At 52.6% G+C, this 24,360-nt stretch overlaps 1 protein-coding gene across 2 annotated transcripts; it reads left to right on the top strand.

Moving 5' to 3' along the window:
* Positions 1 to 36: 36 nt before the first annotated feature.
* Positions 37 to 19,400, top strand: C12H19orf47 (chromosome 12 C19orf47 homolog). Of its 2 annotated transcripts, XM_053914833.1 has the most exons (11): positions 37 to 130; positions 1,592 to 1,692; positions 4,032 to 4,083; positions 8,455 to 8,542; positions 8,668 to 8,782; positions 10,323 to 10,404; positions 13,394 to 13,531; positions 15,044 to 15,196; positions 16,498 to 16,568; positions 18,112 to 18,457; positions 19,113 to 19,400. In XM_053914833.1, the coding sequence occupies exons 3-11, from the start codon at positions 4,065 to 4,067 to the stop codon at positions 19,208 to 19,210; spliced, it is 1,110 nt and encodes a 369-aa protein (XP_053770808.1). In that variant the 5' UTR covers positions 37 to 130; positions 1,592 to 1,692; positions 4,032 to 4,064; the 3' UTR covers positions 19,211 to 19,400. The 2 variants fall into 2 exon arrangements, with proteins under 2 accessions (XP_053770808.1, XP_053770807.1); XM_053914832.1 differs by having other exon boundaries at positions 18,112 to 19,400.
* Positions 19,401 to 24,360: the final 4,960 nt, after the last annotated feature.

The following is a 24,360-nucleotide window of genomic DNA, read 5'->3' as shown; positions in this document are numbered from 1 at the left end:
GTCCGGCTTCCGGAGGCGGGGGCAGCGCTTCCGGGAAGGGCCTCCAGGCCGAGGGAGGGGGCGGTCTGACAGTTGGTTCCGCCGGGAGGGCGGGCGGGCTGCGCGAGTGGGCGCGGGCCCGGAGGGCCAGGTGAGGCGCGGGCCGGGGGAGGTGGGACCGGGCCGGAGACGGTGGGGATGGATGGCGCTCGGGGCTCCGGAATCAGCCCCGACGCTGCTGTGCAGCCCGGGACGAGCGACTTCTTTCTCTGAACCTCAGTTTCTTCCTCTGTAGAGTGGGGGTCATAATCCGCCTGTAGCTTCCTCCTTAAGGGTTGGAGTGAGAATTCAGCTCGTGCATGTGGGAGCCCCTCGCTCAGAGCCTGACACAGTGCTCACTCGTTATTGAACTAGTATTGCTAGTGTTGATGATGATGTTCGTGCTTGGCCTGGAATATCTGGGTGTGGGATCGTGAAACATTGTTGGACTTAGAATCCAACAGATTTCGGTTCAAATCCCAGCTCCACTTCGTGGCAGTGGGCCTGTGCTTTCACCTCTCTGGACCCATTTTATTTATTTATACAGTGTGGGCTAATGGCCCCAATATCATAGGGTCCCTATGAGGATGCTGATGAAATGTGCATATCAAGTCCTTAGCACAGGGCCTGGCACAGCAATGGATAGGTGCTTATTAGACTGTGACTATCATAAAGATGATTCAAAAGTCATTGGTGTAGCTGGAACTTCCAAAGAAGCTGCGGGAAGGAGGAAGCTCGGAAGACAGCGATAGGAAAAACTTGGAATCTGGACTTAGGGAAAGCAACATCCTGCCACTTACTATTTGGCCAATTTTTCCAAATCCCGTGATTTCTTCCTTTTCTTTAAAACTATTGATGCATTTTCTTACACTCAGTTAACTTGAGGAGGAAAAATTATTTGCTATCTTAGCAAAGACTGGCGTGGCTGGCCACGAGAAGGAACACAGCCTGAAATACAGTGGAAGCAGAACAGTCTGTTAAACTGTAGACAGAGTCCTGACCAGGTGGCTCCATTGCTTGGAGTGTCGTCCTGTACACCAAAAGGTTGAGGGTTCGATCCCTGGTCAGGGCACATATCTGGGTTGCAGTTTCCGTCCCTGGTCGGGTGTTCTCAGGTGAGGGTTAAAAAATAAAAATAAAAACTAGACAGAAACTGAAAGAGAATAACTGGTACTACTGTGGTTCCACGTTGTCAGGCCCCATGGACCCCATCAGGTTACTTCGTACTCCGCTCCCAGCTCATGCTTTGCACACGACTGACATCGTCAGTGACTGTCCTCCCCTTTCCCTAGCTCACTGAAGATTTATTTATTTAGTTTAATGCACACATGTCACCTGCTGAGCATTTTTCTAAGGGCTTGGCATTTATGAACTTATTTACTCCCTCTAACCTCTTTAGATACTCTTATCATTTTATAATTGAGGGAAGTGAAATCCAGAAACTTACCCCAGAGTCAGAGTTAGGAAGTGGTAAATTGGGCTTAGCACAGGGCATCTGGTACATGGTAATTGCTTGAGTTTTGGGAGTGGTCATTTTTCCGTTGTTGTTAATGTTATCATTTTAACTGTTCAGAGAGTCAGCGCTGGAGATGGACTTTTAATGGTGGAGAGAGGATACTGAGTCCAGCACGGAATTCTGCAGCTGTAGGAGGATACCAGTACTTAAAGGCTTTGGTAAGCATTGACTGAAACCTTGCAAAACAGAACACAGTGCCTGGTTCTTGGTCACCCCTTGACCAGCATGGGTCATAGCATTGGACTGACTTGGGTTCAAGTCCTGGCTCGCAGTTACTGTGTGACCTGGGGTGACCTGCCACTCTCATCCATAACATGGGGATCATTTTTACTTTCTTGTCCTGTGTTCTGAAGAGTCACTGATGTGTGTACATGCTCAATGTCAGGCACTGAGGAAACATTCAGTAGGAGCTGCTGCACGGGCACTGGAATCGGGAGAACTTGTTTTTGAATCCTGGTAAAGCCTCTGGCTAGCTGTGGCATTTGGCAGATGACTGTACCTCGATGAGTTGGTTTTTTCATTGATTATAATGGGGCTAATAATAGTCCTCGCTCATGAGGAGGTTGTGAGGCATCAGCATGATGCCTGGCTCTGGTCTAGTGCATAGTTAGTGCTTAGTATGTAGGATGTTGTTCTGTCTGGCTTGTCGAAGGCTCTCCATGCCCTGCCCTTTGAGAGATGCAGTTGTACTGTCTTTGTCCAGCAGTAAAATCCAGGAGGGAAAGTGGGTCTTAGAGAATGAAGAAAGTGGGCGGAATGATGTCTTATGGTCATGTTCATCAATAAGGGAGGCAGCAGAAGCTGGTGAGAAGCAGGATGAATCCTAGCCAGGGCGAGGAGAGAATCTCACATGTGCGGACTCAGGGAAAGCTTGCAATGAATGCTAAGCAAAGTGAAGAAGGGCTTGCCAGGAGGACAGGAGGGGATAAGCATTCCGGGCACAAGTGACACTGTGTGAGAACTGGGAGGCAGGGAGGCAGGCGAAGCCCCGTGTATTAGAGGAAAGGCCGGGGTGGGAGGCCTGGGGGGAAGAATAGCCCACACTTGGAGAGTACTTGGTATGTACCAGACAGTGGCTCAGGTGCTTTGTACATAGAAACTCATGTGCCCTCACGGCATTTGTCTCAGGTAAGCAATGTTTACACCATCCCTGTTTACAGATGGGGACACAGGCATGGCTGGTGAAGTAATTTGCCGAGGCCACACAGCTAGTAAGTGGCAGAGCCAGATTTGAACCCTGAAGTCTGGTTCCAGAGTCCTCACTCTTACACTCGTTCTGTGATACCATCAGAATGCGGGGGCAGGGAGGGGGGCAGATCGAGTGTGCTGGACAGAGGGCCTTCTGCATCCCATAGAGGAGATGGTGGAGGGGTGAGGGCAAAGAATCAGAATGGGGGGCTGCGGCGAGTGGCAGGGAGCAGAGTGAAGGATGAGGGCAGAGGAAGCAGAGGAGATGGCAGTGCCCTAGAGGAGGGTGAGGGCTAAGTGGGAAGTTTGGGCCAGGGCGGTGTGGGAGAGGTGGTCCTGGAGTCAGACAGCATTGAATCATCCGGAGAGAAAGTTACTTCCTTTAGTTTCCTTCCAGCGCTGCTATTAATGTCCAGGAAGAAGTCTTCGTTGGTGCTAATGCGTCTTTAACACCTTTCTAGCACCTGCTAATCCTGTAAGTGAAAATTGGCTCTTCATTTCTTCTCTGAAGCCCATCATGACCTGGTGCCCCACCTCTCTGCTCTCGTCACCTCTCACCCTCCTCCTCCTCACTCACTCCTCACTCTGCTGCAGCCACACTGGCTCTTGCTGTCCCTGAGACATGCCAGGTGGGCCCTTGGCTCTGGGTACTGGACTTGCTGTACCTTCTCTGGAACACTCTTCTTCTGTAAACCCCATGGCTCACTCCTCCACCTCTGTTGGGTCTCTGAACGTCACTTTAGAGTGGTCTTCCCTGGTCACCCTAATAGAATTGCAACCCTTTCTTCCCGGGCCCTCCGTGTTTTCTCTGTGACACTAAAGGTTTTCTGACACCCTGCATTGCTAGCTGTTCTGCTTCTTACTCTCTCTGCCCCCCTCCCCTGTCCTCACCTAGATGCTAAGCTCCTTGTTTGTGTTCACCTCAGTATACCTAGCTCCTGGAAGAGTACTTCACACATAATAGGTGCTCAGTAAACAGTTTTTGAATGAATGAATGAATATTTATGGTTAAAGTTTTGGGCAGGGGGTGTCTTTTTTCTGTCCTTCTCTTATTCCAGCTAGAAAGTTTTGAGGTGTGTGGGAATGGAGCTGTGGACATTTGCTGTCCCTGGGCCTTTCCCAGGCAGAAGTGATAGTTGTGGCAGCTCTGGCCCAGGCTGACCTCCGGCCAGCTGCTCCAGGCTATTCCTGGGCTCTGAGACCCTAGTCCAGGAACTCTCCTCTGGCAGGCGGCTAGGCAGCAAGAGAGGGACATACACCCGCAGCCGGTGGCAACTCATGGGCTCTCTCCGCTTGTTCTTTCTTCCAGGCTCCAGGGAGCAGCATCAGGGCCAGGGTGACAATGGTCTCAGTGACTATGGGTGAGTCTGCGGCCTTCTCTCCGGGGCCCCCTCTCCCCACTGCCCTTTTTGAGGTGTGACCTTGCTGGGGGTAGACAAGGTGGGGGAGGGGGCCGTCACAGGCAGGAACAGCTGTAAGCTGAGAAACGTGGAGGTGGGGCTGGGCCTGCTCGGGGCCTGCCCGCCTCCTCTCTGTGTCTGGGCCTCCTGACAGCCTGGTCTGGCCGTAAAGAACTGGGGTATTGACGTGCAGTAGATCACCCACATGGCCCCGCAGAGCCTCAGTTTCCTTACCTGTAAGATGGAGATACCTTATCTCCATTTTACTCCCTACATCCTGGGAGGTTATAAGGATTCAGGAGGTTATTGAATGTGAAATCCTGGGCATAGTTCCCAGGGAATGTTAGCTACTATTATTATTCTCATGAGCCTCATCACCATACTTTCTTTAAATTCTCTATTTTGGAATTGTCAAAGAGCAGATATTAGCTGGTAGCTTAAACATTTTTTAAATTTATTGTGTATACAGAAAAGTTCATCAAACATTTGGTCCTAGGAGCAATTAAAAAGCAAACAGCTGAGTATATCTGTGATGAGTCCATTTATATAAATCACAGACATAGGCAAACGGTTCAGTCTGCTGGAAGCTGGTTGTTCCCCGCACGAGGCAGGGAGAAGTGACTACAGAGGGAAGATGAGGGGTTGGGGCACTGCTGGGGTGTTGGAAATGTTTTATTTCTTAATCCGGGTGCTGGTTACATGGGTGTGTTGGTGTATGAAAGTCTGTTGACTTATGTGGCTCTGTGTTGCATGTGCATTATAGTTCACGGAAAAGGTTTTAGAAAAGCAAACCACCTTTCCCTGGCTAGGTGGCTCATTGGTTGGAGTACTGTCCTGTGCAGCAAAAGGTTGCAGGTTCGATCCCCAATTAGGGCACATACCTAGTTGCAGGTTCAATCTCTGGTTGGGGCACATAAGAGAGGGATTAAAAAACAAAAACAAAGCAAATTACCACCAAACTTCTAAGTCAAGAAATAGAATGTGGCCAGCCCTTCTGCAGGCTGCCCCAATCACAACCTCTTTTCTCCTCCAGATGGAATAAACCACTATCTTATCTTTCCTTACCTTTCTCCTGAAAGGTGATAATCTCTCCTTACCTTTCTTTGTAGTCCATGGACGTTGGTTTTGAATTTACATGAACAAAACATGCCACGTGTTCTTTTCTGTCTGGCTGCTTTTGCTGAACACCAGGTCCGAGATCATCGATGTTGCCGGGGCTGCTGGAGTGCTTTGCCCTGCTGTACAGTGTTTCACCACAGACGTAACCACCGTTTGCTTATCGGTGTAGATATTGCAGTGTTGCTGGGCTGGGGCTACTCCAGACAAGCTGCTGTGAATATTCTGGTGCTGTGTGCAGGGAGCCACGCCTCCCTGATTCCAAGACACACATTGTTGCTCCTCTTATTTCTGAAATGGGAGCACGTCTTAGAGTTGGTGGCTTACGACCATTTGATTGGCAGCACATTTTCCTTCTTAGTTTCCTTCTTAGTAGTGCTGTGAGTCTTCACTAAACATTGTCAGTAGGTTATGTGACTTTAAGCAAAACGGTGTACAATGAAACCAGTTTCATCACAGGCAAGTTGATATAAACAAGAGCTAAGTCATATAGTATCTCATCAATGTTGTAACAGAATGATGTTGAATGAAACAGTGTTACTCAAGGACCCGCTCTGCATAGTATGATGGTGTGGCCTGGATGTGGGGCTTTGCAGTTCCTTGACTTGGCTTTAGGCAGCTAGCTACCTGCAGCCTACGTGGCGCTTCTTTCCCCCTTAAGAGCATGATTGATACACAGTTTACGTTTTATACAATCACCTGTTCAAAGGGTGCAATTCAGTGGTTTTTATATTCTATATTTTCTATTCACAGAGTTGTTCAACCATCACCACAATCAATTTCAAAACATTTTCTTTTTTTAGAATTGATTTTAGAGAGGGAGAGGGAGAGAGAGTGTGTGTGTATGTGAGAGAGAGAGCCATTGATTTGTTGTTCCATTTATTTTTGCGTTCATTGATTGATTCTTGTAAGTGCCGTGACCAGTGATTGAACCTACAACCTTTGTGTATTTGGATGATGCCGCAACCCCTGGGCTGCCAGTCCACAGCCTGTTGAAGCTCTCCTGAGCTCCACCTCCTGTCCGCCCTCGTCCCGCACAACCCCCCACCAAAAAGGTTGGGGACCACTGTTTTAAACAACTGAGCTACTCGTCCAGGGCCTCAACATTTTCATCTTCTCCCAAAAGCCCCAATACCCATTAGCAGTCACTCCCCCCACCCACAGCCCCTGGCAACCACTCATCTACTTTCTGTCTCTATGGATTTCTCCAGAGTTACTGTTCTGGACATTTATAAATGGAATCATTACGCAGTGCCTTTTGATACTTAGACAAAGGTGCCTGCTTTTGGCCGACGGAAGCCAGGGCACCCTGGCTTAGCGGGTACCTAGTGCCTGTGCAGAGTGGAAGGTGGCAGCACCTTTCCCGTGGGCATAAGTCTACCTTTCTCAACTGGAAATACAGGCCTTGGGCTTGGTGGGCAGAGGCCTCCGATGGAGAGGCGTGGTCCCTGGGCGCGAGCGTGAGCCCCACACTGTCACCTGCCAAACGTCGGACCCAGAGGGTGCCTCTTTCCCTGCTCGGAGCCTCAGTCGTCTCAAGTAAGATGGGCAGAGCCGCACCAGTTTTTCTCTAATCTAAACTAGCACGGGATGTTGGATGTGATGTGACGGACCATGGGAAAGAGAAAGCATGTTGCCTATTAAACTGCGGCGCTCCATCAGTTGTGAGGTAGATCCTGGCTTCAGAGATAGTCAAATGTGAAGAAAAGTTCTACTTGAAATCAGTGATCTTATCTGACACCTGGCCTGACAGGTCAGGGTCAATTTGAAGGTCACACCCAAGAGGACAGGAAAGAAGTTTAGAAATAATAAAGCTACCTGGGTGGGGTCTGCCTGTTCTTGGCCTTGGCTCTGTGTGTAGTGGTGGCAGAATAACAATAACAATAATAATGGCTGAAGTAGGTTGAGGATGTCCTTTGGCCCAGCCTTCATTCAGAGCCCTTTGCGTGGCCTTCTGCGCTGAGTCTGCACAGTGACCCAAGGATGTTGGTGCTGTTAGCTCTAGAATGTCAGCTCCGTGAAGGAAGGCGCTTTGTCTTGTGCCCCATAGCATCCCAAGTGCCCTCGGGCAGGGCCTATCCTGTGCCAAGCACTCAGTACATACTTACTGAAGGTATCCCCAAATTTACAGATGGGGAAACTGAAGCACCAAGTGCTGACTTGCCCAAAGTCCCCGAGCTGGGAAAAGGCAGAGCCAGGATTTGAACCCAAGCTCCAAAGCTGATGCCTGTAACCCCCATGCCTCACTGTAAGGCTGGGCTACTCCTGCGGTGAGGTGGGGGCTTGCTTACCACCCGCGGGACAGCTCTGTGACCTTTTCTTTGTTGTTGTTGTTGACATCTTTCTATTGACTTAAGATAGAGAGGAGAGAGAGTTTTGTTGTTCCACTTATTTATGCATTCGTTGGTTGATTCTTTTTGTTTTCTTAAAGATTTTATTTATTTTCAGAGAGAGGAGAAGGGAGGGAGAAAGAGAGGGAGAGACACATCCATGTGTGAGATAAACATTGATTGGTTGCCTCTCTCTCACCCCCACGTGGGGACCTGGCCCCTAGGCATGTGCCTTGACGGGGAGTGGAACCTGCGACCCTCACAGGCCAGTGCTAATCCCCTGAGCCACACCAGCCAGGGCTTTTGGTTGCTCCTTGTGTGTGCCCTGTCTGGGGATGGAACCCACAACCTTGGTGTATCAGGACAGTGCTCTCACTAACTGAGCCACCCGGCCAGGGCCCTGTGACTTTTCTTTCCATTCACCTGCAGATGCTGTCACTCTCAAGGTCCGGGCCCGCTGATGGCGGCTGGGGCAGAGAACCCAGAGTCTCAGCGCCCCCAAATCAGTCATTGGCCATGCATGGGGCGGGGGCTGTGCTGGCGATGATCACCACAGGTCACACTCCAGGGCCAGGCAGAGCTGCAAGGGGAAGGGTAGTATGGGAGCACATGGGCTGAGGAACTCTGTTACTTGTTCGTGTGGCTGTGGGCGAGCTACCCAGCCTCTCTTGGCCTCAGTTCCCCCACTGGCAAAGTAGAGGAGTCGGTGCCACTTAACTCACAGGCTTGTCAGGCAGCGTAATTCCATCACACGTGCAAAGCACTCAGCACAGGGCCTGGCATTTGATGAGCATCTAATTTGTGGGAAGTGTTGCTGGTGTGGTTTTGCTGTGGTTGCCCTCCAAAGAGAATAATGTGAACAGTGAGCCCTGTCCACCCCCGCCAGCCACTTCCGAGTGGATCCAGTTCTTTAAGGAAGCCGGCATTCCTCCAGGACCTGCTGTCAATTACGCCGTGATGTTTGTGGATAATAGGTAAGGGCTCCAGGGGGACAGAGCTGGACTTGGGGAGAGGAGGGAAGAGATGGGAGGGGACAGGGAACTGGCTGGCCCACCCACCCTGGCTCACTTGTGGCCTTACCCCTGACTGTATCCTACAGGATCCAGAAGAGCATGCTTCTGGATCTGAACAAGGAAATCATGAATGAGCTGGGTGTGACTGTGGTGGGCGACATCATCGCCATCCTCAAGCATGCCAAGGTGGTGCACCGTCAGGTGGGTGCTCTGCTCCATCCCTCTGTGTCTGGATTTAGGGTGGGGTGGAGGGGCAGTGGCAGAGCCAACAGGAGGCTTGGAAGCAAAGGCAGGCAGGCCTGGGTTCCGAGGCTGGCTCTGCATTAGCTGAGTGACACTGGGCACATTGCCTGACCTCTTTGAGCCCTACTTTGCTCATCTGTAGTGTGCACATAGGCAAATGTGTTTTGTAGGGTGGGTGCAGGTAGTACATTATATAAAACCCTAGTACAGTGTAAAAAGTAAGGCTTCAGTAAAAACTCTGTAACTATTATTATTATTACTAGTTCTCATCTTACTAAAGATAATCATCATTACCAGGATCCTTCTCTGTCCCCAGAACGGGAGCTTCCTATGGGACTCAGTTGGGGGCCCACAGCAGGTTGCTCCATTATTGGCCCCTCCTGTCCCAGTGTCCTTGGATTAATGATTTCTCCTCCCTGGGCATCTCTGAAACAGGCTTTTCACACACCCCTGTGGCATAGGGTGGCTGTGGCCATCTACCAAACAGTGCGTGTGGCACGGAGTGCCAGGCCTGGAGTGACGTGCTTATGAAGTTAGGGTCGCTAACACTTACCAAGCGGCGCCTCGGCCGTCACCGCCCTCTAGACACATTAACTCATTTGCTCCTCCCTGCACTTGCCGGAGAGGAAACATGCTCAGGGCTGCACTCCGCTTCACCACTCGGTGGCTGCTGAGTTTGCTCCTCAGTTTCAAGGGCTCCCTCCAGCCCAGAGACGGCCTTCACATTCCCATCGTGTGGGACAGGACCCCACAGTGAGGGCTTTCCGAGCCAGGGACTTTATCCGAGTTATCACAGAGATGGTCACAGAGAAAAACTTTTAAATTGGGGAGTAATTTTCGATTTCTAGGAAAGTTCCAGCAACAGCACAGAAAATTTCTGTGTATCCTTCACTCAGCTTCTGCTAGTGTTAACCTCTTACAAAGTGATGGTACAGTTGTCAGAACTGAGAAAGGAACAGTAGTGAGCTGTCCGTAACTAAACTGTGGACTATGTGGGTTTCATCCGTTTTTCCGTTAATGTCCTTGTTCTGTCCCAGGACGTGTCTTCTTTGTCTCTTGATCTGTGACAGCTTTGTAGTCTTCCCAGGTTTTTGATGACCTTGACAGTGTTTTCCTTCAAGTTACAGCTAATCAGCTTTATTAAGGTCTTAATATTTTGCTAGATTTACTTTAGGGATGTATATTTTTAAGTGTAGTTTTTGATTATAGTGGACGTGCAATATTCTATTAGTTTCAGGCGCTATTAGTTTCAGGCGTGCGGCACAGTGACGTGACATGACCTTGACAGTTTGAAGAGCGCGGGTCAGGGGTTTTGTAGAGCGCCCTCAGTCAGGGCTTGTCTGATGCTTTCTCACGGTTAGGAGTGGGAAGTCTTGAAGTCTTTCCTCTAGCAGTTCTGATACCCCTAGTTTTGCTTAGGTTTCTGGGTCTCCTGTTCCTCCACCTCATGCCCCTGACCCCGTGGTAACTGAGGCACCTGTTTTGTGTTTTTTTACAGGACATGTGCAAAGCTGCCACTGAGTCGGTGCCCTGCAGCCCTAGCCCCCTCCCAGGAGAGATTCGCCGAGGCACCGCCAGTGGTGAGTCCCATCTGCCCAGGCCTTCTCTCCTTCACTGTTACACTCGTGCAGTGAGGGGACACATCTGGAGTCTGCAGAGGTGGCAGCTAAGGCCTGAGGCCCTCTTCTCTTAGGGAGAACACCCTGGGTAACGAGGGGCTGGTGGTAGCTCTGCTCTACAGAGTCACCGCAAACACTGAGTTAGCAAGCAGCAGACCACCGCTCCTCGGGGAGGTGCAGGGTTAGGTTCCTGCAGTCCCGTGATCATAACGTTTCTCGTCAGCTGATCAGTACAGAACCTTCTGTTGCGTGTGTTTCCACTTAAAGACACCTTATTTCGTTAGCATTGAACTTACGGCCAGTAGCACTACCACTCCTTCCTGAGAGGAGCTAACCTAACACGCGTACGTTTTCCGTAAGGCACATGCATCACTGCCTTCTTGCAGTTAGGAACCCCAAGTAACACTTCGGTACTCTGCTTAGGGGACATTTTCAACAGCAAAGTCACTAACAAAAAGCACAAAAGTATGCAAACGTGACCCTAAATAGACCACGAGAAGAATACTTACTATATGAGAAGAACACTTACTATATGAGAGCAGCGTGTAGCCTTGTTCGATCTCAGTTGGCAGTGGGGGTGTTGGGCGACTCACGTTTTGGCCATTCTGGGCATGTCTGTGAATGACCACAAAAGCATCATAAGTGTTGGGGCGGGGTTACAAATACATCTTAGTGAAGAGGTGAATTTGAAAATATGGGACCTATAAAGGATGAGAACTGATTCTACTTATACTTTTATTTTTTTCAGCAGTATGATATATTAAAAAAAAAACCTAAAAAATTTAACATGTATATTAGTTAGCCTTTGCTGCTTAACAAGCCACCCCCAAACTGATTTAAAGCACAGACTTTTATTTCTCATGGTTTTATGACTTGGCTGGTCATTTCTGATCTGGACCAGTTCCGCTGGTCTCGATGGTCACCTGGCAGCGTGGGTGAGGCTGGGTGATCTGGGAGGCCTCGCGCTCACATCTGATGGTTGCGTGATGTTGTCTGTGCCAACAGGGGCAACTTGGCCACGTCTCTCATTTTGTAGCAGGCGAGCCCAGGCCTTCCACACGGTAGTAGTTGCAGAGCTCCCAAAAGCAGCATATGTGGGCAGGCCCTATTTCTCAAATCACCTGGTACTTCTGCTCATATAACATTTGCTCTTGTTCCATTGTCCAGAGCCAGTCACGTGGCTCAGCCGAGCGTCACTGGGGGCAGGGCCTACCCAAAGGCATGGATGGGGAAGGCTGAACAAATTGGAGTTTGTTTCTGCAAACACACCCCACAGCTTACGTACAGAAAAGTGTTCAGACCGTGACGTACATGCAGCTGTGTGACTTTTCGCAGACGGGCTACCGGGCAGGCAGCAGCACCACATCCGGGGACATGCCCAGCATCACCTCCCCATCTCAAGGGTGCTCACCCTCTTGATTTCTAACAGTGTAGATTAGTTTTGTCTTTCGAGTCTACATGAATGAAATTAGGCGGTGTGTACTTTTCGTACCATTCGGAATGTTTTAAATACTTAAAAAAAATTTTTTATCCTCACCTGAGGACATGCTTATTGATTTTAGAGAGAGGGGAAGGGAGGGAGAGAGTGGGAGAGAGAAACATCCATGTGAAATAGAAACATTAATCAGTTGTGTGTTACATGTGCCCCAACTGGGGATTAAACCTGCAAGCCAGGTATGTTGCCTGACCAGGAATCGAACCTGCGACCTTTTGGTTTACAGAATGATGCTCCAACCAAGCCACACCAGCCAGGGCAGTTTAAAATAAATTTTAAAAATTAAAACCAACAAAATCACTAGTGGAGAAAATAGGCAATTAAATAGAAAGGGGAAACAGGCAGGAAGGAAAGGTGGAAAGAGCACCCCAAAACAGCAGTCCCGGTAGAGCCACTGGTACGCACTCCAATGTCGAACGTACGTGTCTGTTTTGGTGGCAGAGAGAACAGTTTTCTAGACTCTGACAGGCTGACTGCCGTTCACATTCAGCTGAGCGGGGACAGTTGCTTTCCCTCTACCCAAACAGTGCTTAGCTGTCATGGTAAAACACTGTGTCCCTGACTGTCACCCTCCCACGCTAGGGCTGCCCTCCGGGGGGTGGGCTGTGGTTCTCACCTGACATCTGGGACACCCCTCCTCCTGCTCTACAGAAGATCGGGGGACCCCCAGAGACTTTCCTCCCACCCCTGAGGGAGGTCACCAGCTGGAGCCAGACTCGCGTGGCTCAGGGGCCTGGCCGAGCCCCAGTTCCCTGGTCTATAAAGTTGGTTGGAAGTGGAGGCTGTCTAGTGGGGATGGCGGGAAGTTTGGTAATAGTGTTCATCTTTTCAGGAGATGTTTACCGAGGACTTGTGAGTGCCAGGAATGTTGTAGGCGCTGGGGCTACAGCAGTAAACAGGCAGTGCCTCCTCATGGAGCTTGCGTGCTTGTGGGAGAGTCCTGCAGTGAGCAGATCAGTGTAATTTAATGTCGAGCGATGATGAGGGCCATGAAAAGAAAGTGTAGTGCAGGGTGGAGGGGTCGAGGTTGATGGGGTGGTCAGGAAGCTTTCTCTGAGGAGGTGCCCTGCGAGAGGAGAGCTGTGTGAGGAGGCAGAGCGAGCCTGTTGGTTCTCGGGGAACTAACTGCATGGCAGGCCAGACCCAGGGACCAGCTGGGCTGAAGCAGAGCGGGGAGGGGAGGGACAGGGTCAGCGCAGGCCTGGGCACCTGGTGGGCGAACTGCGGTAGGAGCCATCAGACTCTGGGCCTCACGGAAGGGCCCTGGAGCGGGGCTGGTCGGCTTGTCCCTGGGAACACTGGCCCGGCCAACCCCCAAGCACCCCACCTGAGGACAGTGCTGCCGCAGGGCGGCTCCGCCTGCCGCTTCCCCACTCAGTCCCAAGGCCGGCCTTCTCCAGCCGGCACTCCCTCCCAGGGTGCGCTCGACTGGGCTCTCCCCTTTCCTCCCCACAGCCGCCTCCCGCATGATCGCCAACAGCCTGAACCGCGACTCCCCACCTGGAACTCCCCCCAGGCGGCCGGACACGAGCACCTCTAAGATCTCCGTCACTGTGTCCAACAAGATGGCGGCGAAGAGCGCCAAGGCCGCTGGTGAGGGCCCTCGGGCAGGTGGCGGGAGGAGCAGGAGGTGAATGTGGGTTCGCAGGTGGTATCTGGGGGTCACGTTCCCAAGGTTGCAAGTGCTTTGAAGGCCACTAGGGGCTGAGAGTGTCCAGACTTGGTCAAGTCCCTGCACCTCTGTGTCACTGTGGGCCTGGCTCTCCTGTCTCCAGTGTCTCCAGAGCGGGGCTGGCGGCCCCACCCAGAGGACCGTCAGGAGCACTGGGAGGGCGCGCCGAGCACGGGTGCACTCTGGTTCTCACTCAGGGTTGGGTCAGTTTCTTTGATTCTATTTTACTGTGGTAAGAACAGTTAACATGAGATCTGCCTTCATAACGCAGTTTTAAGTGTGCAGGACAGTATTGTTGACTGCAGGTGGTTCAGTCTCTTTTTTAACAGATGTTCACTGAGCCCCGCCCTGGTGCCCAGCCCTGTGCTTGATGCCTGGGGTCAAAGGTAAAGAAGCTACCATTTCCTCTCCGCAGGCAGGGGTCCTGCAGAACCCTCAACCTGGTCCTTTCACACCCATGTCGAGAATTCTCCAGGGCTTCCCATTGTTACATAATAAAACCCAGTCCTGCTGTGGATTCATCTCCTGTGTCTCTCGCCCTTGCTCACTGCCACGGTCCCCTGCAGGCTCCTTGCCCTCTGGGGTCTCTGCCCTGGTGCTCCCTTCTTCTGGAGCACACGCCCTCTGCAGACTTCTCCACAGTGGGCCTCTCTTCCTCTTCTGGGTCCCAGCTTGAAAGCTGGGAATGGGGCTCTGGCTCAGGGCTCCCACCCCTTTTACTTGCCGCTTTCCTGCCTTCATTGGACCCATCCCTCAACAATGACCTTGGCACCGTGGAAACTGAGGCCCAGGGAGGGGCTCCGTTATCTGGCCCCAGCCCCATCCCTCTCACCTGCCTCCACCGCCCCGCAGGCTCCCTTCCTGCTGTGGGTGTTGGGAGGTGCCTCCACTCACCTCTGGCCCTTCGATTTGTGTCCCATGAGCAAGAAAGTTCAAATTAATTTCTGAAGTATTGAAAAGATAGTGAGCCTGGGAGGGACTGGCATTCTTACCCCTTGACACATTGGGGGGATTCTTTTGTAAAAAATGGAGGTGTAACTTACACACAAATTGTAAGTATACAGCTTGATTAATTTTTTAAGAGTGAGCACACCTGTGAAACCACTATCTGGTTGGAGCTCTATAACCTTCCCACCCACCCAATGTCCCAGGGGAGTCTGGCTGGGCTGGGAGATGGGCCTGCTTGGGGCAGAGACAGAGCCACAGAGAACCACTGCAGCCTGGGGGTGCCTTCTGTGCCCCATCTTGCCCAGGCCTCTGAGTTTTTTGGTGGCTCAGAGTCCATGGTGATGGGGGTGGTTGAGAAGTAGGGGATTCCGGTCTTGCGGACACTTGGAGATAAAGGGCACGTGAGTGCCCTTTGCAGAGCATCTAGTCTCTCCCCTGGGAGAATGTTCCATCCCAGAAGGCACTCACCGCACCCTCTTCCCCAGCTGCCCTGGCCCACCGGGAGGAGGAGAGCCTGAGTGTTCCCACCAAGAGACGCAGGGTGACTGCTGAGATGGAGGGGAAGTACATCATCAACATGCCCAAAGGCACCACCCCGCGGACCCGCAAGATCCTCGAGCAACAACAGGCGGCGAAAGGTACTGGCCTGGCAGGGGCGTGCTTCGGCAGAGACGGTTTCCCTTTTGGTCGCATCCCACTGGCATGGGCTGAGGAGCAGGCTCTCACGGGATCCCGGGGCCTTGCACCAAGAGGACAGTGATGGTGGCCATGGGCGGGGGGAAGGTTGCCACCTGTGCCCTCTTGTCCTGAGGTTGGCGTTGAGGGCCTGCTTGGTCTCTTCGCTGGCGCTCTTCCCCAGGGGGCGGGGGCACGGATTGGGTGATGGCCTGCCCCTAAGTGGGGGACCAGGCCTGGCTGAGGGCAGGTGCCTAGAAAAGTGGAAACTGTCATTATCACTCAGATGATGCAGAAGCATATACAGTAAAACCAAAACTCTTTCCCATCCCCCCACATCCCTTGCCTATTGTTCACCTTTCCAGACTAGCATCCGTGACTAGGATCCCTGAACCTGTCTGCATCTATGCACATGTCTTAGGCATTTTTCTCCTGGCTGAACATGCGGCGTCATGCTGGAGGTGTCCAACGACCCCTCTATTGAGATCTTTGCGCGTCAGCGCACGCGCATCTGCAGCCAGCCCTCCGCACCCACAGGTTCCACATCCGTGGGCTCGACTGGCTGTAGATCGAAAATACTCAGGGGAACAAAATCCCGGAAATTTCCAAACCGCAGAACTTGAATTTGCCACGTGCCGAGTGCTACACTGAGTCCACGTGAATGCGGTGATGAGTAGGCGACCCTGCTTTAACCTCTTTGGAAACGTAGATTATATGTGAGGGACTTGAGCTTCGCGGACGTCAGTGTCCATGGGGGTCCTGGAACCAGTCCCCCACAGACTCCAGGGCGCGCCTGCACCCATCCCCATTAGTGATGGTGGTTTAGTGCTTCCGCCGTATTTATATATCACAACATCAAGCATCCTGTGGGCGGCCGTTTAGGGAAAGGACTTATTACCATTCATGGGATCCTCCCAGAGCCGATGACCCCAAAAGAGCGAGAGGCACGAGCAGGGATTAAGAACTCCTCCCCCTCCCGCACATGCACTTTATGAACTTGTACCAGGTGCGAGGAACACGTGTCAGCTTTAGTGGACACTTCCCACATTTGACACTGGCCAGACGCGTGTGGGTCGAAGTCAGTGTGTCCCACTAGTGCAGACACGCAACCCAACTGCGCCCGGGCCGTGCCTGCTGGTACCAGTGCTGCCTGGGCTCTGGGCCAGCCAGTCTGTCCCCTCCCTTGTCTGCACCGTGCTCAGCCTGGTCTGGGCCCACAGGGGCCACTCAGCAGGTGCTGGATGACGGCCTCACTTCCCTCCAGGTGTCCACAGGACGTCCGTGTTTGACCGCCTCGGCGCCGAGACCAAGGCAGACACGACGACGGGAAATAAAGTAAGTTGGAGACAGGGGGCTGCTCGTGGCTGTCGGATTCTCATCTTCCCGTCTTCCCTGGGTGTTGTTCCTGACCCTCCCCACACCGCACCCCTGGCACACCCGGGGGCCATCTCACCCACCTGTCCAGCCTCAGTTCCCTTCTTTGCTCTGGTGGCTTCCCTGTCTGTCTTCTGCCCTGACCTCTCCCCATGTCCTGCCCCGGGGCCTGGCTGGCTCCTGGATGCTGCTCTTGGACCCCTGTCGCTGCCATGTCCACCATCAGCCTTAGCGTCATCCCCCAAAGTGACTCCTCTTGGGCCCTGGCTCGGGGGCGCCCCACCTCCCTCATTCTAGGCAGTCACCAGGCTGATGGTGCCACCGGTCGTGCCTGCTCTGCCGCCTGTCCCTGTCCAGACGGACGGGGCGGTGGCCTCCAACTGGTCTCTGCACAGTCACTGCAAACCCCTCAGCCCTTTGCCCACAGCAGCAGTGTGTGCTGCCCGCAGGGCAGGCGCCTGCCTCCGCTCTCCTCGCCTCGGCTGCAGTCTCCTGGGCGCCAGGCACAGTGTGTGGTCAGGAGCGCCCAGCCTGGGCCCGCTGCCTGGGGCGGTCTGGCTCTGCTACTGCCTGGCGACACACATACAACCTTCCTACCTCAGTTTTCTTATCCGTACGGGGCCCACCTCATAGCGTGGCCGTGAGGAATAAGGGCTACATACCTATGTGGTGTGGTGGGGGGGGGCCTGGGGCATGGTAAGCACATGTTAAATGCCGCCTTGTGCGGCTCCCCAGCCGCATTTCCTGCCTCGCCCACTCTGGCCTCTTCTCACTTCCTGGAATCGCAGCCCAAGTGTGATGCTAGCACTCAGGGTCACGTGGCTGGAAGATGCAGCCCCGTCAAGAGCTTGGCGCAAAGCGAGAGCTCTAGGCATTCTCACTCCTGACGTGGGGACTTAGCCCACACTCCTTTCACTGCTGACACCTTTGAGGGCCTGGCCTGCACGCTGGTGCTTCCTAAAGCTTCCCGGAACTGTTACAGTTAGAGAATTACTCGTGTCACTTCCAATGCCAGGTCTGTCTTCTCTGGACTGTGAGCCCCCTGAGGGCAGGTCTGTGTTAGTCACAGCTTTGTCCCCAGCACCACCCAGCCCAGGGCCAGGTACAGAGTAGGAACTCAGAAAATATCTGTTGAGTGATGACCAAATTAGTCTTTTCCCTCGTGTTTACCTGCAAACCTGAGCTGATGGTCTTAACCTCTTCGTGGTGCATGCTTTCTCCTCCCCTCCTTACTAGACCCACTTCCTGTCGATTCTGAGATTTCATCTCAGGCGTCCCTTCAGCAGGGAGTCTTTCCTGAACTCCATGCTGATCAGGAGCCTCCCTTGGGCTGCTCCCAGCTCCCTGGGCATCCCTGTCATGGCTCTTGCCACTATCTAGGGCATCACCAACACATGCTTCTCCCAGCGGTGGCCTCCTGTGCTGGCCTGCACAGGAGGCAGCTCTCCATGAGTACGGGCTGGGTGACTCAGTGGCTCACTCATCTTGTCTCTGACCTCCACAGCCCACGGGAGTCTTCAGCCGCCTGGGGGCTACCCCAGAGATGGATGAGGATCTGGCTTGGGACAGCGACAGTGAGAGCAGCAGCTCTGTCCTACAATATGCTGGGGTCCTGAAGAAGCTAGGCCGGGGCCCAACCAAGACCAGCCCCCAGCCAGCACTGACTGTCAAAGCCAAGGCCACAAGCTCGGCGACGATGGCCAACACCCCGACGCTACGGCGCCTGGCCCTTTCCCGTCCAGGGCTCGAGAGGAAGCCAGAGTCTCTGTCCAAAGTCAGCATCATCCAGAGACTGGGAAAGACTGCCCTTGTGCCCGAGGCCCAGGACAGCCAGGTCACGAGCACCAAGAGTAAGTCTTCAGCCAAGGTCAAGGTCACCATTAAGAGGACTGTAGGGCCCCGGGGGAGCAGCTCCAGCGAGGGCCTTGGTGCCCAAATGGACCACGCGGGCACTGTGAGTGTGTTCAAAAGACTGGGCCACAGGACTTTCTAGCCCACAGGTGGGGCGCAGGCCCCTTTCCAGGCTCCTGGTTCCATCAGTCTTCAGCGAGGGCATGACCCCCCACTTCTGTATGACACTGCTGGTCTTCCTCAGGCATTCAGGCTGGGTCCCAGCTTTGTGGGAACACACCTCATTTTCCTGAGTCTGAGGTGGTCGTTGTGGCCTGGCCTTGCCATTCTGGGACTTTCCCTTCTCTCACGTCGTCTGTTCTGTCCTCTGACCGTGGCCTTGGCGGGGCCCACTTTTCTACCTCTCCCAAGTGCCGAGTGCCCTTGTCCTCTCCCATGTCTCCTTCCCTCCCTCTCAGCAGCATCCGCTGCCTCAGACCCCAGCTCCTTGGCCTTTTGGTCCCCCAGAGTGTGTGTCACCTATTGGGTTTTCCCCCACTCTGCCGCTTCCCGACCTCCCTCATTCCTCTGTCCCCCAGCTTTTACTACTTTAACTTTCCTGTCTCCCCCCTTCACTCTGTTCATTTCTCTTCTGTTTTCTGTCCCTGTGGCAAGGCCCGACTGTCCGCTGCGTCCTGCCTGACCCTCCTGCACCTCCGGCCTCCCAGCGGCCCCCTCGTCGACAGTGGCGTCGAGCCCATAGAGACTGTTAGCAGGCCTCACTCCCAGGCTGGAGGGACCGCCCAGGCCCTGGGCTGCAGCTGGGGCACCTCCGTCTTCCTGCCCTGGGCATCTTTTTCTCTGAAAGGCCATGGCGGGTGGTGGGCAAGGGGCACTGGGAAGGAAGGCCAGTGCCAAGAGAGAAGAAAACAGCTGTTTTAATATATTTTTGTGACTTTCGTATGTTTCCTTCCCCTCCTTCAAGGTGAGTCACAAGATTGTTTTTCACACAAAGCACAATGTTGGGGGGGGGGGTTGTGGTATGAAGGGCTGGGCTTTGCCTCTGAAGGTCAGGCTGCCTGCACACACGTGGGCCCAGGCTCTACTGCAGGCACCGAGTCCATGGGCAGACTGGTCACGGTCCCCCTTCAGCTGGGCTTCCTCCTTCCCTTAACAAAGTGCCTCGGTTCTGTCACTCTGCCCTTCCCCTCCCTCGATTTCACCTGTTTCTGTCACTCTGCTGGCAGCTCTCCAAGCTGCAGGCACCATTAGAAGGTGAAGGGTTCCCATGGATTTGATTTTCACCTGCTTGCTGCTGCACAGCCCTGACCCTGGGCCAGGCCTGTTCTGGGGGCTGGGACCTCTCTGAGAGCAAGCTGGACAGGCCCCTGCCCACATGGCTGACCACTCCATCCAGGGAGGCAGTGACTATGCTGTCCAGAGGACTGAGGGATATGAAAGTGGCTAAGGTCTCTTTAGATGTTGGTAGTAAGAAGGCCTTTTGGAGGAGGTGACAGGTAGGCTGAGCTGGAAATGAGAGAAAACAGCCATGTGAAGTTCAGGAGGAGGGTGTTCAGGCAGAAGAAACAGCGACGCAGAGGACTGATGTGGGATAAGGAGTGAGGAGCAGGCCAGTGTGGGCAGTAGGGAGCAAGGGACCTGCCCTCCAGCATGGGTGGGTGGGCCGGAAGCAGATGACCTGGGGCTCAGTGACCCAGGTAAGGAATTTGGACGCCATCCTCGGAGCACTGAGGAGTTGAGGCAGGCAGCAGTGATCTGCATTGCCTTTCGTGATGATGGGCATGGCCCGAGAGGAGGACACACCGCTGGAAGGGTTGGGTGGAGCAGGGAGGCAGCAGCCCGTTGAGAAAGGAAGGTTGGGAGTGGGAAGGAGAGAAGTGGGGACCGGGTGTGCTGGGGGTGCAGCAGAGTGCTCTGGGAGACTGGCAGTTGGGGCGAGGGGGGATGAGAAGCATGGATCACCGCTGAATGGGCGACCTGAGCATCTAGAAGAAGGTGCTGGCTGGAGGCTGGGAGGGAGTATCGCGCGAGGGCGCTGCCTGAAAGGTGAGCAGGACGCTGGGGCTAGGCCCCTGGGCTGAGGCCAGCAGCTCTGCGCAGTGCTCAGTGCCCTGCTGTGCTGGAAGCCAAGGGCCTGCCTGGCGGTACCAGCTGGAAAGGAGCGTAGAGGAGAGGACCCAGAAAGGACTTTGGAGGCCCTTTTCCCATTTGGAGAACAGATCTGGTGAGGGGCGCTGGGGAGGGTGGAAGAGAACACAGAGCAGGTGAAGATGAGATTAGATCTCGTCCATTTTCTTATTGTAAATACACAACATAAAGTTTACCATTTGAACCACTTTCAAGTGCGCTGTTCAGTGGCGTTAAGGGCACTCGCGTTGTTGTACAACCATCGCCATCCATCTCCGGGCCTGTCTTCATCTCCCCAGACTCATCCTTTGTTTTTAGGTTTTCTGCTGTCATACTGGGAGGCTACTGCGTGTCAAGCAGTGCCCCAAGCACTGGGCCTGGGTGTGGAAGGCTGCATTTCAGTGTGAGGGACAGTGGTAGAGGGAACAGTCACAGACAGACCCTCGGGGGACTGGGGTGCGCCGCCTCAGAAGGACAGCATGACGGTGATGTGCGCCCCAGAGCCCTCCCTCCCAAGTCTGAGCCACATGGGGAGCTCACACACACGGTGCGCTGCCTTGCTGCCCTTCACCTCCCCTCCCTCCTGCTAGTGATTTCTTCTGGCTCCGCTTCATGGATAATTTTAGCAACTGCCAGGGTTAATTGGAAGTGTTTCAATGACTGAATTTAAGAGCACAGGGTAATTTCTTGACGTGTAATAGGGACTACAACGATATAAGCACATTTATAGCTCATTTATCAGGAAAGGCTGGCCTGTGCAGTGTCAGTCAGTCACTGTTGCTGCTCACAGAGACTCAGAGGGAAGCAGACCGCTGAAGGCCTCGCCCAGCTGGCCAGTGACAGTGACAGTGACAGGACGTCAGGGAGCTGACCAGGATCCTGGCCCCTCATCTGCTGCCCTGTGCAGATTTGAAACAGGGTCCTTTTGGAAAGGGGAGGCATCCTAGGAGAGTGGTTTTGGTTTTGCATTGTCTAGAGTTCTCTCTGTTCCCCACCTGGTCATCTCTCCTGCAGAAGATTGGCAGCTCTGGGATGCTGTGGGCCTCTAGAGTCACAACCCATCCTGCCACCCTCTTCCAGAGGGACCTGGAGCTGGGCGCCTCCTCTGCCCCCAGCTGCTCTAGAGCCCAGAGTCCCACCCATTTCATTTGGTGATTGTCCCCAAACCAACCCCAACAGCTGTGACCCACAGGGAAGCATCTGTTTTTTTCTGGTTCTCTTGAATATTCTTGAACGTATATAATATAGACACATAGTTCAAAATGCAAAAGACACAAAAGGCTTTACAGTGGAAACTTTCTTCCTGAGTCTCCTGGCCCCCAAGTCCTCTCCTCAGAGTCCACCAATGCCATCAACGTCTGAGTCATCCTTCCAGCCAGGTGTGAGTGTGTACACACACACACACACACACGCAGAGGAGCACGTACACATGGACAAGCACACGCATCTTAACAGTCTAATTGACTCAACCGGTCCTCTCTGAAAGGGAATTCAAGTTGCTTCCAGTCTCTCGCTCTTACAAGCTGTGCTGCAGTGAAAAAGCTTGTTCTCACATGGGGTCCCTTCAGGGCTGAATTGGAAAGGTTCTAATGATAACACTTCAGTGCGAATACTGATACTCTGAACTAGGCTCTCCCCTAAGACTACTGACATTCTTCAGATGATGTATTTATAAACTCATCACCCCATTTCTCAAAGGAACTAAGAGCATTCGAACTCTGATTGGAGAGTGCTGATGGAAGTGGGCAGAGGATGCTGAGAGCCAACACTGACCACTGCCAGGAAGCACTAAAATGCTTCGTAAAGTTGAGGGACTTGTTGAGTCCTCAGGACCAGGGCATCCCCATGGAAGTCAGGGACTTCCAATTCTCATCCCATAAACAGACATGGACATGGAGGGGCAGGGAGCCCATGGTCATGCTAAGTCACAAAGCCAGATTTGAGCCAGCCAAGGCGGTAACTGTTCGAATGTCGTATTAGGATAAGGTCGCCTCAGGACGCTGCCTCTTCTGGTAGCTGCCACCAGTGGATGCGAAGCAAGATGGGAAGCTGCAGTGCCTGCAGCAGCTGCCAAGATGGGGGTGGTGGGGCCAAGATACCAGACCCACCACCCCTCCTCCAGTGCCTGCGCCTGGTGCTGTGAGACGGGTCATAGCGACCTTGACCTCTTCTTTCCCTCCTTTGGGATCTGAGCAGACTTAGTTTGGTGAGCGCAATTCCTATAGACCTGTCTTTGAAGGTCTGACGTTTACCTATACCAAACTTGACCTAATTTGTGAACTCCAAACCAGGCCTTCGCAAACTTCATCGAACAGGAACAGACTTTATTTTTAAGAACAGTTTTAGTAGACTTACAGAAAAATAGAGAAGTATACTTAGTACAAAGTTCCTATCTACCCCACATCCAGTTTCCCTTATTAGTACCATCTTACACTAGTGTGATATATTTTTACAATTAGTGAGTCGATATGGATACGTTAATATTAACTGAAGTCTACAGTTAGGTATTCAGGCGTCCTTAGTTTTAAAATCTTTTTCAGTTCCGGGATACCACACTACATTTATGGTGTCAAACATTCATGTTGAGAAATAAGGAGTTGCCGTGTCTCCTTAGGCTCCTCCTGGTCGTGCCAGTTTCTCACACTTGGTTCTGATGACCTTGATATTTTCAAGAATACTGGTCAGGAGTATGATAGGGTGCCGCACATCAGGATTTGTTGATGTTTTCTCCCCTGATTAGACTGGTTCTGTGCTGTTCAGAGGAGGAGCCGGGAGGTACAGTGCCATCTTGTCACGTCATGTCTAGGGTGCACACTGTCACATGGTTTATCACTGTTTCTGTTAACCTTGACCACCTGGCATGGTGACCTATGATCTGTCAGGTTTCTCCACGTAAAGTTGTACTTTCTTTCCGTATTGGACTCTTTGGAAGGAAGTCACTCCACATAGCCCACAGGTAAGGAGTTGGGGAGCTCATGCTCCACCTTCTTGAGGGAAGAGTACCGACATGAATTATTTGGAATTCTTATGCAAGGAAGACTTATTTCTTCTTCTCATTTATTAACTTAGTCATTTTTAAAATCAGTATGCACTCATGGATATTTATTTTAGACTTTGGATTATAATCCAGTGCTATGGTATTTATTTTATTGTTTACATAATCCCAGCTTTGGCCATTGGGGGCTCTTTCAGTTGGCTCCTGCGTCCCCTTACATACTTCTATCATTGTGTGTGGGGGGGGATTTGGGGTGGAAAGAGTTTGTTTGTTTGTTGTCACTTCCTTACTTTCCAGTAACACAGATAGATACTCCAGGCCCATCTTGTATATTTTTCCTGGCATGGTCCTAGAGTCAGGCATTTCTCCAAGGAGCCTTAGTGCCTTATATTGGAGAATGGTATTAGAAACCAAGATCTAAGCATGAGATGTGTTCATTGCTACTGGGGCAACATCTCCTTTAAAGGAAAATGCAGACTTCCGGTCAAGATGGTGGCATAGTCAGGCATGGTTCACCTCTTTGCACAACCAATCAAAATTACAACTAAAATATGGAACAACTGTCACTTAGAACCATCAGAACTCAAGTTGAATGGAAGTCTGACAACTACGGAATTGAAGAAACCACATCCACCCAGACTGGTAGGAGGGGCTCAGACGTGGAACGGGTTGGTCCCACATCCACATGTGCTGGATAAAAATTCAGGAGGGCTATCTCAAGAGGAAGGAGTCCCAGTCCCACACCAGGGCCCCCAGCCCAGGTTTCCAGTGCCAGGAAGA

Source organism: Desmodus rotundus, chromosome 12 (genome assembly GCF_022682495.2).
Source record: "Desmodus rotundus isolate HL8 chromosome 12, HLdesRot8A.1, whole genome shotgun sequence".
Lineage (NCBI taxonomy): Eukaryota > Metazoa > Chordata > Mammalia > Chiroptera > Phyllostomidae > Desmodus > Desmodus rotundus.
This window is presented reverse-complemented; position numbering and strand designations above follow the sequence as displayed.

Excerpts from the sequence above, each read along its gene's own strand:
- C12H19orf47 (XM_053914832.1), top strand. Across the intron at positions 10,405-13,393 it reads TCGCCGAGGCACCGCCAGTG|CCGCCTCCCGCATGATCGCC; the intron begins GTGAGTCCCATC and ends TCCTCCCCACAG. Across the intron at positions 16,569-18,111 it reads ACACGACGACGGGAAATAAA|CCCACGGGAGTCTTCAGCCG; the intron begins GTAAGTTGGAGA and ends TGACCTCCACAG.